General features: G+C 53.9%; 4 protein-coding genes across 4 annotated transcripts; 3 read left to right on the forward strand and 1 right to left on the reverse strand.

The window, feature by feature from the left end:
- Nucleotides 1-7,876: 7,876 nt before the first annotated feature.
- On the reverse strand, nt 7,877-9,958 carry M409DRAFT_56432 (uncharacterized protein; the record flags this gene model as incomplete). The annotated part of the gene is made up of 2 exons (XM_033813294.1): nt 7,877-9,791; nt 9,891-9,958. The coding sequence occupies 2 exons, from the start codon at nt 9,956-9,958 to the stop codon at nt 7,877-7,879; spliced, it is 1,983 nt and encodes a 660-aa protein (XP_033665489.1).
- A 603-nt stretch (nt 9,959-10,561) lies between these two features.
- On the forward strand, nt 10,562-11,787 carry M409DRAFT_67739 (uncharacterized protein; the record flags this gene model as incomplete). The annotated part of the gene is made up of 3 exons (XM_033817531.1): nt 10,562-10,788; nt 10,847-11,396; nt 11,449-11,787. The coding sequence occupies 3 exons, from the start codon at nt 10,562-10,564 to the stop codon at nt 11,785-11,787; spliced, it is 1,116 nt and encodes a 371-aa protein (XP_033665490.1).
- A 493-nt stretch (nt 11,788-12,280) lies between these two features.
- M409DRAFT_56434 (uncharacterized protein) lies at nt 12,281-13,099 on the forward strand (the record flags this gene model as incomplete). The annotated part of the gene is made up of 2 exons (XM_033813295.1): nt 12,281-12,334; nt 12,392-13,099. The coding sequence occupies 2 exons, from the start codon at nt 12,281-12,283 to the stop codon at nt 13,097-13,099; spliced, it is 762 nt and encodes a 253-aa protein (XP_033665491.1).
- Nucleotides 13,100-13,382: 283 nt separating this feature from the next.
- M409DRAFT_24999 (uncharacterized protein) lies at nt 13,383-13,915 on the forward strand (the record flags this gene model as incomplete). Its single annotated transcript, XM_033807491.1, has 2 exons — nt 13,383-13,674; nt 13,728-13,915. The coding sequence occupies 2 exons, from the start codon at nt 13,383-13,385 to the stop codon at nt 13,913-13,915; spliced, it is 480 nt and encodes a 159-aa protein (XP_033665492.1).
- Nucleotide 13,916: the final 1 nt, after the last annotated feature.

Consider the following 13,916-nt stretch of genomic DNA (forward strand, 5'->3'; position numbering starts at 1 on the left):
TGCATGCAATGCACAAAGGTCTGATGCTGCCGTTTTCGAGTCTTCACAATCAACGACCTGACACGATCTGATGTTGAAGAGTGTAGTCACTGCCAGCCCCGACCGGCTGGACTTGCTTAGTCCTGGCGAGAGGGCAAACGTTCACAAGCCTACTCAGAACTTCCAGAGAGTCGTCACTCGACGTGAGGGCATGGTACGTCGTTCGAGAACGGGGATGCGAGTTAGACTCGTGTTGAGAACGACGGGGGAGAGGCTCTCAGGGGGTTCGACCCCAGATCAGGCTGGACGAGTGCTGTCTCGAGATTGCATCTGCCATTGCCTGGCGCACACAATCCCCGAGAAACGGCTTGTGTCCAAGGAGATGTCTCTTGACATCATGCCATGGTAGGACATTGATAATTGGAGATATAACGTGTTTGCATCGAGAGGCTTTGCACCTTCAAGTGCCCTGGCAAATTGGGACTCTGGTGGAAGGAGACTCGATGTCTACTTCCATGGCATGTTTTCCGATATTGCCAGTATCTCCACTGCCTTGCTCGCGCCTGGGCTATTGAGATGGTTGATGGGATGCTTGTGCAGCTGCGACACTTCGGGATGAAGAAGTTGCATTGTGAACATGGCACACACTTGCTGCAGGACCGCCACAGTCGAAGGCTACAAATGTCCATTTCGCAACCCATGAATGATCGCAGTATCCCCATTGCTCCGTGTTCTTCCATGGGCGACTGTAGGCTGTCGAGCATCTAGTATGGTCCAAATCGTCGGGCATGCAGAACGTTTGGACTGCTGCATCCTCATCAAGCGTTTTGAAACGAATCGATCCGGTTGACGACGTAGTAAGATGGAGAAGAGAACGGGTAAGATATATTGAACAATAGGAGACTTTGATAGGTGGTATCTATGTATAAACGCCTTGCCCATCAGCCCAAGTGGCTGAAGCAGCAACAAGGTACGTCCAAGTCATTTTTGGAAGAGGAAATTAGAAATTAGAACTCCAACAAGCAAAGGCAGCAGCGAGTAGCAAGGTAAGGATCGTGAGTGATGTTTCTGCCAGATGTTTTGCTCTTTCCCCAAAGACATTACAATCATGAGAAGGCTATAGATGACGAGGATGTCTCGTCAATCTATGCACGCCAGCCGTAGCCCGTAGCCGAGGGAGCGGCGGAGCTCGTGGGAGCTGCGGAGCTCGTTGGGCATTGTCCGCTCACAGTGATGGTGCTTGCGGTCGCGGTGGCCCACTCAGTGACGGGCTTGGCGGTCTGGGTGATGACGATCGAGCGGGTCTCGTAGATGGTGGTTGGGGATGCCTTGGCCGTTACGGTGGTTGGGTAGGCTGGGGCGGCCTCTGCAGTCTTCGTGACGGTGACAGTGGACGCACCGCCGTAGCCCTGAGGAGCCTTCTCGGTGACGGTCTCGTACTCAGTGGTGGCCTTGCCTGGCTTGTAGGCAGTCAAGGTAGAGTACTGGGTGATCGTCTGGTTCTGAGGAGAGACAGGGCTCTCGGGCGTGCACGAAGCAGAGGCGGTCCAGGTGATCGTGGTTGGCTTGCCGGAGGCCGTAGCAGTCTCGTACTTGGTGATGGTCTGGTTCTGGGCAGCTGGGGCGCTGGCAGAGATGGTAGAGACCTTGGTCACGTAGGAGGTCTGAGCTGGAGCAGTGGCAGTAGCCGTGATAGTGATGCTGGAAGGTTGTTAGTTGTTGAGCCGTGAAGACGTGGTTGAGCGCACTTACGTCTGGTTCTTTGGTGGGGAGACAGGGCTCTCAGGAGTGCACGAAGCCGAGACAGTCGAGACGATCGTGGTTGGCTTGTACTTGGTGACCTCAGCGGTTGCGGTCACGTTCTCAAACTCGACAGATGTTGCGGTCTTATAGATCGTCTTGCCTGGAGCAGTAGAGATCTGGGTAATCGTGACATCTTCAGTCGAAGTCTGGTAGACGGTGCTTGGGGCCTAAAGGACAATTAGCTGTAATGTGGATTGCATCTACCGCTTTGACTTACCTGAGTCTGGGTCGACACAACAGTGATTGGCTTGGTGTAGGTCTCGACTTTGGGGGAGTTAGCACATGCCTACGAGATCAGATATATCGATGTACATACCCTCAGTTGACACAACGGTTGATGGGGCCAGAGTTGAGGTGATAACAGACGTGACAGGCTTGGTGTGTGTTTCCGCTGTACAGATGTTAGCTTGAGCTTGTTGATTGTCCCACAATCTCGACATACTCTCAATGCTAGTCAGGGTGGATGGAGCAAGAGTAGAGGTCTTATATTCCGTGATCGCCTTCGTCTTTGTTTCGGCTAGATATCTAGTCAGCATTTGGTCAGATCAATGGGCAAAATGTTCGCATACTTTCAATCGAGGTGTAAGTTGATGGCGCAAGCGTAGTGGTGGTCGTTTGGGTCACTGGCTTCGTGTATGTTTCGACTAAAGGAGGCTGTCAGCAAACAAACAAGTTGCAACCAGGTGGCTGAAGTGGAAGATTGATAGGAGAAAGGTGTCCCTGGAAGGCGCACGCTTGGACATCGAACCCATACGAACGTGGACCGACGGAGTCCATCTCCAAATATCATTGGGAGATAAAGAGATTGCTCGCCTCGTTAAATGCACGAGTAATTGGCCTCTTATATTGTGCAAGGCCGAAGTGCGAGGTTGTGAAAAGGGTAATCCCCGCACGGGACATCTTGCGGGGGAGGGCCGAAGCGATCTCTTGGCAAGCCGGAGGGGTTGGGGGGGTCAGATGAAAATGTTGATGGCAGAACTTACCGCATGTCGATGTAACGGTCGAAGGCGCATTCGTCTTAGTAGTCGTGCTCGTCAGGACAGTCGAGTGAGTCTCGGCTAGAGGATATTAGATCAATGCCACGCAGGATTGTAGCGATTTGCTTACTCTCAGTGGAAACGATGGTGCTTGGCGCAATGGTTTGTGTCGTTGTCGAGTATACTGGCTTCGTGACTGTTTCATACTCTGTTGAAACGGATGTCTGTGCAGGCAGCGTAGTGGTCTCTTTGACGACAGACGTTGATGGCGCAGCGGTAGACCTGCGGTTGACTTAGCAATATGAATGGCATGCGAGAAAGGCTTTGTGGCTTACGTGATGGTTGTCGTGTACTCCTTGGAGATCGTGGTAGTTTCCTCGACCGTCGAAGCAGCCTGGTAGTACGTTGAGGTAATCGTTTGCGCTGGGAGAGTCTGTGTGGCGGTCTCAATTTCGACGCTGTGCTCTGTGCTTGTTTCCGTAAGAGTGGTTGGCGCTGCAGTCGAGGTGAGCTACCCAAGGGTTAGCGAACAATCGAAAGGGCATCAGGGGTAAATTTCATACGGTTGTGGTGTACTCCGAAGTGATCGAAATGGTGCTGTACTCCGTCTTCGCGGGAATAGTTGACGTAACAACCACTGTTTGGGGAGGTCTAAGCATGTGGTTAGTGAAAGAACTTGTGATTTCGCTCGATGCCCATCGGGCCTTGTGCTTACCCAGCAGGAATTGTAGAAGTAGACACAATGGTCGAAATATAAGATTCAGTCACCTCTTTCGTTGAAACGACAGTACTGGCCGGCAGGCTTGTCGTGATAACTTTGGTGGTTGGGGCTTGGACCTCAGTGGAGGTAGTAGTGTACTCGCTGGTAATCACCTTTGTTTCGTATTCGGTGTGCGCTAGACCACGAAAAGGGTCAGCCAGGTGGATCCAACATGATGTCAAGGGGCTCCAAGCATCCGAGGGACGAATGAGCCCAAGTGCTCCCCCATCCGCCACCTCGAACAGGAAGTGGGTATTAGATGGAGGGGCAATCAAAGCAACATACCTGGCGCAGTGGAAACACTGGTGATGGTTGTTCCGGGGGCAGACTTGGTAACAACAACGGTCTGGGGTGGGCCAGCAGGGATGGTCGAGTATTGAATGACCGTCTTTGGCGCTTGAACCTCAGTGGATGTGGTGGTATACTCGCTGGTGATAACTTTCGTTTCATATTCCATGTGTGCTGAAGAGCGAGATGTTAGCTGGTCGATGTCGAGATATCGCGCTAGGGTTCGGGGTGTGGGAAGGGTTCATGTGCTCCAAGATTGACAGAGAGCTTCTCCGGGATCAATCGTAGCTAGGAAATGCTTGCATGAGTATACAAGCACCAAGGGAATCTTACCTGGTGCGGTGGAGACACTGGTGATCGTGGTGCCTTACTTTGAGTCAGTAAAAGATCAGGATTGTATGCTAGGATCGTCTCTAACTCACCAGGAAGCGTCTTCGTAACAACCTCTGTCTGCGGCGGGCCGGCAGGAATGGTGGAGTAAGAAGTGACCGTGGTTCCTTGATGTTGTTAGCCAGAACCCCAAAGCGTTCTCCAGCATACTACCGACCTGGTGCAGTGACAACCGATGTGGCCGTGGCGGTTTTAGTATTGTAGATTGTGGAATACTCAACCTCAGTCTCCTCAGCAGTGGAGATGACAGTTGGGCCAGACACAGTGGCGTATTGCGTAGCGTAGTGAGTGACGGTGGATGCTGGGCTGACAGGGCAGACCGGAGCAGATGGAGTGGCAGTAACAGTCTGGTTCTTCCAGAGGTAGGTGGTGAACTCCTCTTCCTTCGTAATGGTTGCAGTAGATCCTGAGCCGGAAATGGTCAGAGTAGAAGCAGAGATCGTAATGGTGCTTGCATTGGCGGGCTTGTACGAGGTTACTGTGGAGGCTTCAGCAGACACAGTCACGGTCTGAGCAGCGCCAGGGATCGTGACAGTCGATGTTTTCTGAGTCTCGGTGACAGTTGATGCGGCGCAGGTCGACGTCGAGCCGTACACTGGCGCGCTGTGGGATGGAGTGGGGCTGTATGATTCTGCGGATGAGGAAGACGAAGACGAAGAAGAGCTCCAGGCGCTCGATGACTCTTGGCCGTAACCCGGTGCTCCTGGTGCAGAGGAAGTTTCACTGCTGCCATATCCAGGTGGGAAGATGCCACGCTTTTCGTCGCGGTTCCATGGAGATGCGACTGCTGCAGAGACGCAGAGGGCGCCGACGAGGAATTGAAGCTTAGCCATTGCGAGAAAATCGGCTTGGTTAAAAAAGAAGATAAAGAAAAAATTAGTAGGCTCTTTGCATGCAACGAGTGACGCACCAAAAGAGCGTAAAGAAAAAGCGAGTGTGTAGTAGTAGGAAGAAGTCACAACAAAGGTGAGGAGCGAAGAACCTCTGAAGACCAGACGGAGGAAGAGGAAGCAAGGAACAGGTGCATCTACCTACTTGTACTTTGACTTCAACGGGCAACTGTCGACGCTTTCCTGTGCACGGCAGTGGCGGCACGTTGTTGCGCATAGCGAAGAGGAGGCAGAGGCTGTGGGGCGTATGCATTTTGGGAGGCGGACGACGAGATGTTCGTGTGGAGGGAGTGACCTCGTACGGCCAAGAATAACCGTGATCTGAAGATCTTCATAGCAACATCTCAGAGAGGCCCGAGCGGAGAGACAATAGCAGAGTTTACTCGAGTAGCGCAACGGCCGGCTAATCCCAAGAAAGCATCTGCGAGACGCTGTCAGCGGTGGGATTGGTCAGGGAGGGAGAAAAGGCACATCGTCGACACGAGCAGCATGGCCAGCTCAGACGTGCGCATGATACAGCAGTGCATACCATTGCTACGTGGTGTGGAAGACGAGAGTGTAGTGCATGCAGGCAGGATGCAGCAGTTCTCGTGGTACATCTTGGGTACCAAACACCGGTATCGACGGCTCGTGGGCTGCATAAGATATTGCACATCCCCGCCCTGCTCCGATGTGAATACGGCTCAGCAGTTTGTCAGCTCCAAACATCGCCGTCTTCAACCAGAAGCCCACGCAGAAGAAGACGTGTCGTTGAAAGCCCAGGGGAGCCGGGCTTGGCATTTTGCGCGTTAGACTTCGAGCGGCGCCGCGCTAAGGGGCATGATCTTCGCGGCATCTGCAGGAACCCGCTCGCTACAACATCGACACCTCGTCCTGTTCTTCCGGTCCCGCGCGGCAACACCACGAACATGTTCGGCAGACGACAATGAGCCAGAAGCACGTGTACGGTGTACGTGTGTTGCTTGGGAGAGACCTCGTGCCCAGAAGAACGCGTTACACACCAAAGCTGTGCGACGCCAGCCATCTCAGCATGCATCTACAGCACCCTCCACCTGATGAGCTCTTGCTCGCCTGGGGGATGATGAGTGCGTTTGAGAACAAAGACACCCGTCCGGTCGGCGATTTCCTGCGAACATGCGAAGCTCGATCAAGGATGCGCTTGCGAGCAGAACTTGCGCCTTTCCCAAGACCAAGTCGGACCAAACGCCGTCGATCAGCATTATCCAGCCAGACCTTAAGCTTCAGCCCCTTGGTCTCCTACCAACGTCCAATCACGTCTTCTCCAAGTTTAGAATACTGGAACCTCACGCTATGAATCTCTTCCCGACGGCACCCTTTTCCACACGACTCTCATCACATCTCGCGCGTCGCACGCGTGTCTGGCGCAATAACGTCGTCTCAACAGCAAATGTCCGGCATCAATCGTACTGAGCCCGATCTATAGGGTCTTGTCAAGATGATCGGCGCCCTATAACATTTTGGCTCCTCGTACTTTGTGGCGCTCCCGATGAACTATATATGCTTTCATCTCCTCCTGGATGCCTTACTTATTTCGCAAGCCCAGGGCGGACGTTACGAAGTCTTTCGGCTGCGGCGTTCGCTTCGACAGAAGGCTGGCGTTTCATCGTGATTCTTCATCCCCGGTGATGACTACATCACAGAAATGCCACAACGTGGCTCCGATGCTTGCGCAAGGTGTTGCTCCTATTAGTAAATAAAGGAGCTTCCTCCATAATCTCGGATGAAGGGGCATCTGTCGGCAACGTTCGTTTGACGATGCTTCGCAGGCGGCCTGGAAATCCGGTCTGGTGAGGAAGCGGCTGCATGACGGAATGATTGTGACACGGCAGAAGCACGCCTTTACCTCATGGAATACGACACGCAGGTTGCATCGCACGTTGAGAACAACAAGTTATCGTCGCGAAGACTCTCGGGTACCAGCAGTGCCTATTGCAGGTTTCAAGTCATTGTTGCCAACTTATATCAACGACAAGTTCGACTTGGCACTGCATTCCCACAAGCATACCGTTCAGCCCGGTCGACTGCAGGTACTGAACAGCTACAACATCGGGCACAAGGCGACATTAGAAGCTCACTGCTGTTCCTGCTTCTGGCGAACACAGCGCACGCAGCATGTATTGACACCTTCAACCATCTTTCCCGTCACCTGGAGTATCCTTCACCGCATGGACGAACCACTGGATTCTTGGTCTGACGTACCTCCGATGGCTGGAGGCCGCATTTTCGAACACGAGACGACCTGTTTATGAAGTAGCATCGCTGCATGGTCACGCCACAGCTACACGGGCAACGTCTGGACGCATGCCTTGCCATGAGCTGTCCAAGGCAGCAACTACATTGACAGGTGGTTACTCGTGATCACGTCAATGGCTTCGGGTTCACCAGCCATGGAACGCAAAACGAATTCGTACCTGAACTCTGGACAATGTCGCCCTTTGCAACTCTCGCAAGAGGGACACGATGGTCGGGTGATGGTCCACGGCATCACTTTTCATACATTCTCGAAGCACGACAATTCATGCAGTCCGGTCATTTGACAGGAGTGGTGCTTGGTGGTGAGATCACGCCACTACACTCTCGTCGAGGGCTGGAACTCACTGCTTTAGAGATGAGTGTACCTCACTGACGTGATCCTTCAGCGACATTGATCCATCGAATCTCGATAACGTGTTCTTGATGCAAGTCTTGCTTTGAAGCAGCGAGTCGGGCACATCATGCCAGGTTCGTTCACATTCGATCTATCTCTCCAGATCATCTGACGCCATGGACTACCAGGTCTCCTGCTTGTACCTCCCTCCCTTCTCCATCCGGCCCAGATACGCCTCTGCATTCTCCGCACTCAGACCACCGGAATGCTCGACGATCGCATCCAAAATGGCTTGCCTTACACCTTTGGGCATATTGCCAGAGGACCCGCAAACGTACACCTTTCCGTCATGGTTCAGGAGAGCATCGCAAACATCGCTTCCTTGTGCACGGATTTGATCCTGAACGTACTGTCTTGCCTTGTTCTTATCCCTCGAGAATGCTGTGAACACGCTCAGGCCTTCGTTTGTGCCAAGCCTCTCCCATTCATCGTGGAAGAAGTGGTCGGCATTCTCTGCTCGACAGCCGAAGAAGAGGACATCGCCGTCGAGAGCTTTACTGCGCCCCGCTACGCCCTGTTGACCAGCCCATTGCACTCGCTCATGAATCATTGACCTCATAGGCGCCAAACCAGTACCCGGTCCGATCATGATGACTGGGACTTGCAGCTCCGTCGGCTGCACATCGAGATACCCTTGCTGGATGCCGATGTTGATATGCTGATGCTCTTGCAAGCTGGTAATGTATCTGGTGCAGACGCCATACCGCCTTCGCCACTTGATAATCGGGCTGGGTGGATCGACAATGGCGATCAGAAGCTGGATTCGTGTTCGACCTTGTTCATCCTGCTTAAGTGCTCCACCACTTGCGATGCTGAACTGTCGCCCTCGCATGATGGGCAGTACAGACAATGCGTACTCCCAGGGTATCTTGATTGTCGTGAAGTCCATCATGACCTCGAGGATCGTTCGCTTGGGACGAGTTGTGTAGTCCCAAAGCTCGTCGATGAGTTCCGGGTTTGCGAGCTCTAAGAGTCTCTCCTTCTGGTAAGCTTCGTCTTCGTTGCTCTCTCCTGCAAAATGTGCGAGCTCGGCGAAAAATGTCCTGCGAGGTATCGACATGATGTCGAGAACATTCTCCAGCAGCCATCTTAACGTCAAGCTTACGCTCGTGAGGTCGAGATGTCGAAGCGGAGACGGTATTAAAGGAGAATGAATCTTGCCAGACGGTGAGATGGTTGTCACCAGGTCCAGTGGTTTGTCTGCTATTTCTTCCCAGTTCATGAGCTTGATGAAGCTTTCGATGTCTTCTGGGAAGTTCTTGGGATGAATCACTGCCACAGCGCCGGGTCCGTATGGTACGTCTTCCTCCACTCGAAGATCAAGCAACCTCACATCTTGGAAGTGGTCTTTGGCCGTGATACGATCGTTGCGTTCGATGTGGGCTTTGTGCGAATTCTTCAGAGGCAGCAAGTCAGAAGAAGGTACTTCACCAAGGCTATCAGCAATACTTGGTCCCGCCACGCCATTAGTCTCCTTATCAGACAGCACCAGCTTCCACTTCGGCTCAACAAAGAGGTCATCGGGAAGCGGCTCCAGTCCGTCTGCAAGCGGGAAAACTTCTGCAAGCCTCTGCTTGAGTTTGACAATCCACTCCCTGAAACCCGCACTGTGACCCTCTGGATGCTGTTCGTTGCCTTCACCACGTTCGCAGAAAGAGTCGGCGCCGAGCTGTACCAACCGTCCGTGCAGCATTCGATGGGCCACGTTATAATGAGCGTATGAGCTGTCACCGAGTCCGAACGAGGAGAAATGCAGCTTTCGAAGGATCCCAGGCTTCAACGCACCGCTGAGCAAAGTCTTCCAGAACTTCCGGGCATTCTGGGGCATCTCACCCTGACCGGTCGTAGACAGGGCGAATATGACCACTGTCGGTTGGACGACATCTCGCAGTTGGATGGAATCGAGATCCAAGACAGTCGTTTCAAAACGCAATCTTTCGGTCATTCGACCAATCTCTTCAGCTACATCTTGAGCGTTGCCAGTCTCTGATCCGTAGAGGATCAGGGCAGTACGGGGAATTGATTCTTTCGCCTGCCTGAAATGGAATTGAATCAGAACCTGTATACGAGAGATAAACGAAAGATGAATATATCACGTGTTCAGAGACACAAGATGGAAAGAGTGGCCGGCATACCGTGCATGTTGCCCGCCATTTCCTTCATTCCTCGTTGCTGCCCCCTCATTCTGGCCGGCCCTTTTCATTGATGGCGTGGTGCTTCACGAGCAGCATCGAGACGTGGGTGTCTGTCTGTCTGTTGACTAGCACAAGCGGCGCCGGAGAGATCAGGTGCGCAGCGGTGGCGAATGGGGTGGATGGCAGGCAATTTTCAGGACATCATGGCCTTCACCAGCGAGCAGTCGATGTCGTGTGATCAGCCGCTGATTGGTGGTCGCTTCCGGACGGGGAAGAGCCAGGGACCCATGCCGCCAAGACCGAAATTCTGGCTTCAGTAGCAGCTACGTTCGAGATTGACTCCCTTTTCCTTCCAACAACACAGTCAATCCAGTTCAACCACCACATCAACCCCCCAAACACACTCGGATCTTGGCCACGTAGCTAGCCACCAACTCTCCGTACGTATCCACACCCTCCTCGGCGCGCTGCTGACGCGGGCGCATCCTGGCGACGGGCAGCACGACTGACATGTGAGCAGCTCGACAACTCTCTGTTTCCACCAGCATTCGGCGGACCAGACCAGACATTCAGTTTCCTTAATCACCACACGAAGTACTTCCAGCCAACGAAGTACTCCAACCCGCTACAACCAAGTCCAGTACACTTCGTGTCATCAACCAGCCTAAACTATGTCTGCCGACGCTGCCACCGCCCAAACGGCGAACACCACCCTCAATGAGCCCACCGGCACCGCTGAAGGCGCCAGCATCGGTGCTGGCGGCGACAAGCCGATCAACGCCTCGCAGAACGAGGCCGTCATCGCCAGCGCCGCTGAGGGCAGGAGACTTTACATTGGAAACCTCGCTTACGCGACCACCGAGGGAGAGTTGAAGGAGTTCTTCAAGGACTACCTTGTGTATGTTTGCACTTGCCGCCCGTGGCATGGAAAGAGCAGTGACTGATTGATATCGTAGCGAAACCACATCTATCCCAACCAACCCACGCACGACTCGCCCAGTTGGATACGCCTTTGTTGACGTATCCACTCCTTCCGAAGCTGAGCGTGCCATCAACGAGCTGAACGGCAAGAGCATCCTCGACCGCAAGGTCTCTGTGCAGCTCGCCCGCAAGCCAGAGCCTGCCGCCGAAGCTGGCCAGGACAAGGCCGAGTCCGGCGAGGGTCAACAGCGTCGCCGCGGATCGACCCGTGGTCGTGGTCGCGGCCGCGGACGTGGAGGTCGCGCTGCTCGTGGTGGCCGCAACGGACGCAAGGATGCGAACGGGGAGGAAATCACCACCAACGGCGGCCCAACTAACGTTCCAGGCCAGGCTGCTCCTCTGACGTCCACCACCAATGAGGCACTCTCTGGCGAAGCTGGCGAGCCCGGCACCATCGACGCCAAGGGCGCTGGTAAGACTGACGCGAACCGCCCCCGCAAGCAGCGCGGCCCACCAGAGGATGGCGTCCCAAGCAAGACGAAGATCATGGTTGCCAACCTGCCTTACGATCTTCGTGAAGAGAAGGTAAGCTCACCTCTATTCAACTCCTTTGTTCATCTGCTGACAGACCCCACAGCTGCTTGAGATCTTCGCCGACTACTCACCCACCTCCGCCAAGATTGCCCTCCGCCCGATCCCCAAGTTCATGGTCCGCAAGCTTCAGGCCCGCAACGAGCCACGCAAAGGCCGTGGCTTTGGTTTTGTGACGCTCGCTAGTGAGGAGCTGCAACAGAAGGCATGCAACGACATGAACGGCAAGGAGATTGAGGGACGCGAGATCGCCGTTAAGGTCGCGATTGATAGCCCAGGAAAGGAGGACGATGACCCGAATGCACCACTCGAGGGCGAGCCAGACGTGGACGCTGAGCCATCCACCGCTGAGGGCTCCGCCAACGTCAACACTGCTACTGCTTAAGTGACCAGCACAAACCCACCACTCATTCACCAAGTCTGCCAAGCACATCTCACGATCGACTCTGTCTGCGAGTGGCCGTCTCAAGTTGGCTTATCTGGCATGAGCTACACTTCAGCATAGGCTCGTTGCGGGTATTGGGTTGATTGCGGGAGTGAACAGCGGACGAAAAGTACACTCAATGAACGTATCGATCTACGCGCATTGTGGTCTTACTATTCTGCAAGAAGCTGTATTCGACGATGTACTTTAAGATCCGAAAAGAATTGATGTCAAACCGGAATCCTGTCGTCCCTTTTTCATTGCTCGTGTGTCGTTGTGATCTTACACTTTTTATTTCCTTGTCTTGTGACATCCATGTCCGTCCTCGGCTACCCACACGCTTGAACCTCGAGTAGCCGAGCCGAGATCGCATCGCAAAGCTGTTGACGTCTTGTGCCAGACCACCTCCACTGCCACCACACCAACCCACTTGTTGCAGCAATTGGAAGCAGGTATGGCGACGAAATTGAGGATCTTGGTCCCGGTCAAACGGGTGATTGACTATGCTGTGAGCTGGTTCCCAATGCCTCACCATGGATCCCAAAGCTAACGTGCAACCTCCAAGGTCAAACCGCGAGTCAACAAGGCGCAAACCGGCGTCGAGACCAACGTCAAGCACAGCATGAACCCATTCGACGAACTCTCAATCGAAGAAGCCGTCCGTCTCCGCGAGAAGGAAAAGCCCGTCGAAGACATCCTCGCCTTCTCCGCCGGACCCGCCAAGTCCCAGGACATCCTCCGCACAGCCATGGCGATGGGCGCCGATCGCGGAATACACGTCGTGGAGGAGAAGCAAGAGATGGAGCCGTTGGGCGTGGCGAAACTGCTGAAAAAGGTGGTCGAGCAAGAGGATAGGAATCTGGTGATTCTCGGCAAACAAAGCATCGACGACGACGCCAACCAGACGGGCCAGATGCTCGCGGGCCTCCTCAACTGGCCGCAAGCCACGCAGGCCTCGCAGGTCGACATCGACGGCGACACGTGCACCGTCACGCGCGAGGTCGATGGGGGCGTGGAGACGCTCCGGGCGAAGCTGCCCATGATCATCACGACGGATCTGCGGTTGAATGAGCCAAGATATGCGAGTCTGCCGAATATTATGAAGGCGAAGAAGAAGCCGCTGGAGAAGAAGACGTTGGCGGATTTTGGCGTCGATGGCGAGAAGAGGCTGAAGACGGTCAAGGTTGCGGAGCCGCCGGCTCGGCAGGGCGGTGGGAAGGTGGAGGATGTGGATGGGATGATTGGGAAGTTGAAGGAGTTGGGGGCTCTATAAAGGTGAAGAAGAGATGCTGTGTTGGCGCTCTCTGCGATGGTGCTGGGAACAGTGGATATGGTAAGAGCTCTCGAAGTGTCAAGGAGCAATGAAGTTGAAGATAGATCTATCAGGCTGGATTTCAGAACCTGTCGAGCAGTGTGTACAGAAAGATGATTTACTGCGTTACAGCAAGATTATCGGCCGGCTTGGCTACCAGGTTGTTTGCCCGTCGTCATGACGATCTTCGAAAACTCGTGTGGTCCTTCTTTCTCAAGCCATCTCTGACACGGTACAGTGAAGTATGCAAGCAGCACATCACGCATTGGCACAGCCTTTGCGTGCCTCGACAGAGAAAGCGTCGAAAACCGCCCATCCAACTTCTCGAAATCACAGCTTGACAGTGACCGCCAGTCCATCCCGAAGAGAACCTGACCAAGAAAACAACACCAAGAAGAATGACCAACAAGGAACCCACAACGGCATCCTCTCCAAAGCAATCACCCCCTCCGCCCTCGAAGAACTCCAAGCCAGCACCCGCCTCCTCCACGACGAACTTCGAAAACACAACATTCCCATGCCGAATGCGGCGTCCGGTACCATCCCCTCTTCCCCCAAATGAAACTTATTCAACTAAAAGCCATCGCAGTGTTGGAGAAATCCTCGAAAAAGCACCTTCAAACGGCCCTCACGGAGAGTAAGTTGTTACGGATGAGGCATGGTGTGCAGGAGCTTTTGAGGGTTGCGAGGGAGGACGGTGGGGAGGATGGGGAGGTGTTGGGGGCTTATTGTGAGAGGAATGGGGAGGAGTTGAGGAGGGTTTTGGAGGGGGGTTGAT

This window comes from Zasmidium cellare (genome assembly GCF_010093935.1).
Source record: "Zasmidium cellare ATCC 36951 unplaced genomic scaffold M409scaffold_25, whole genome shotgun sequence".
Taxonomy (NCBI): domain Eukaryota; kingdom Fungi; phylum Ascomycota; class Dothideomycetes; order Mycosphaerellales; family Mycosphaerellaceae; genus Zasmidium; species Zasmidium cellare.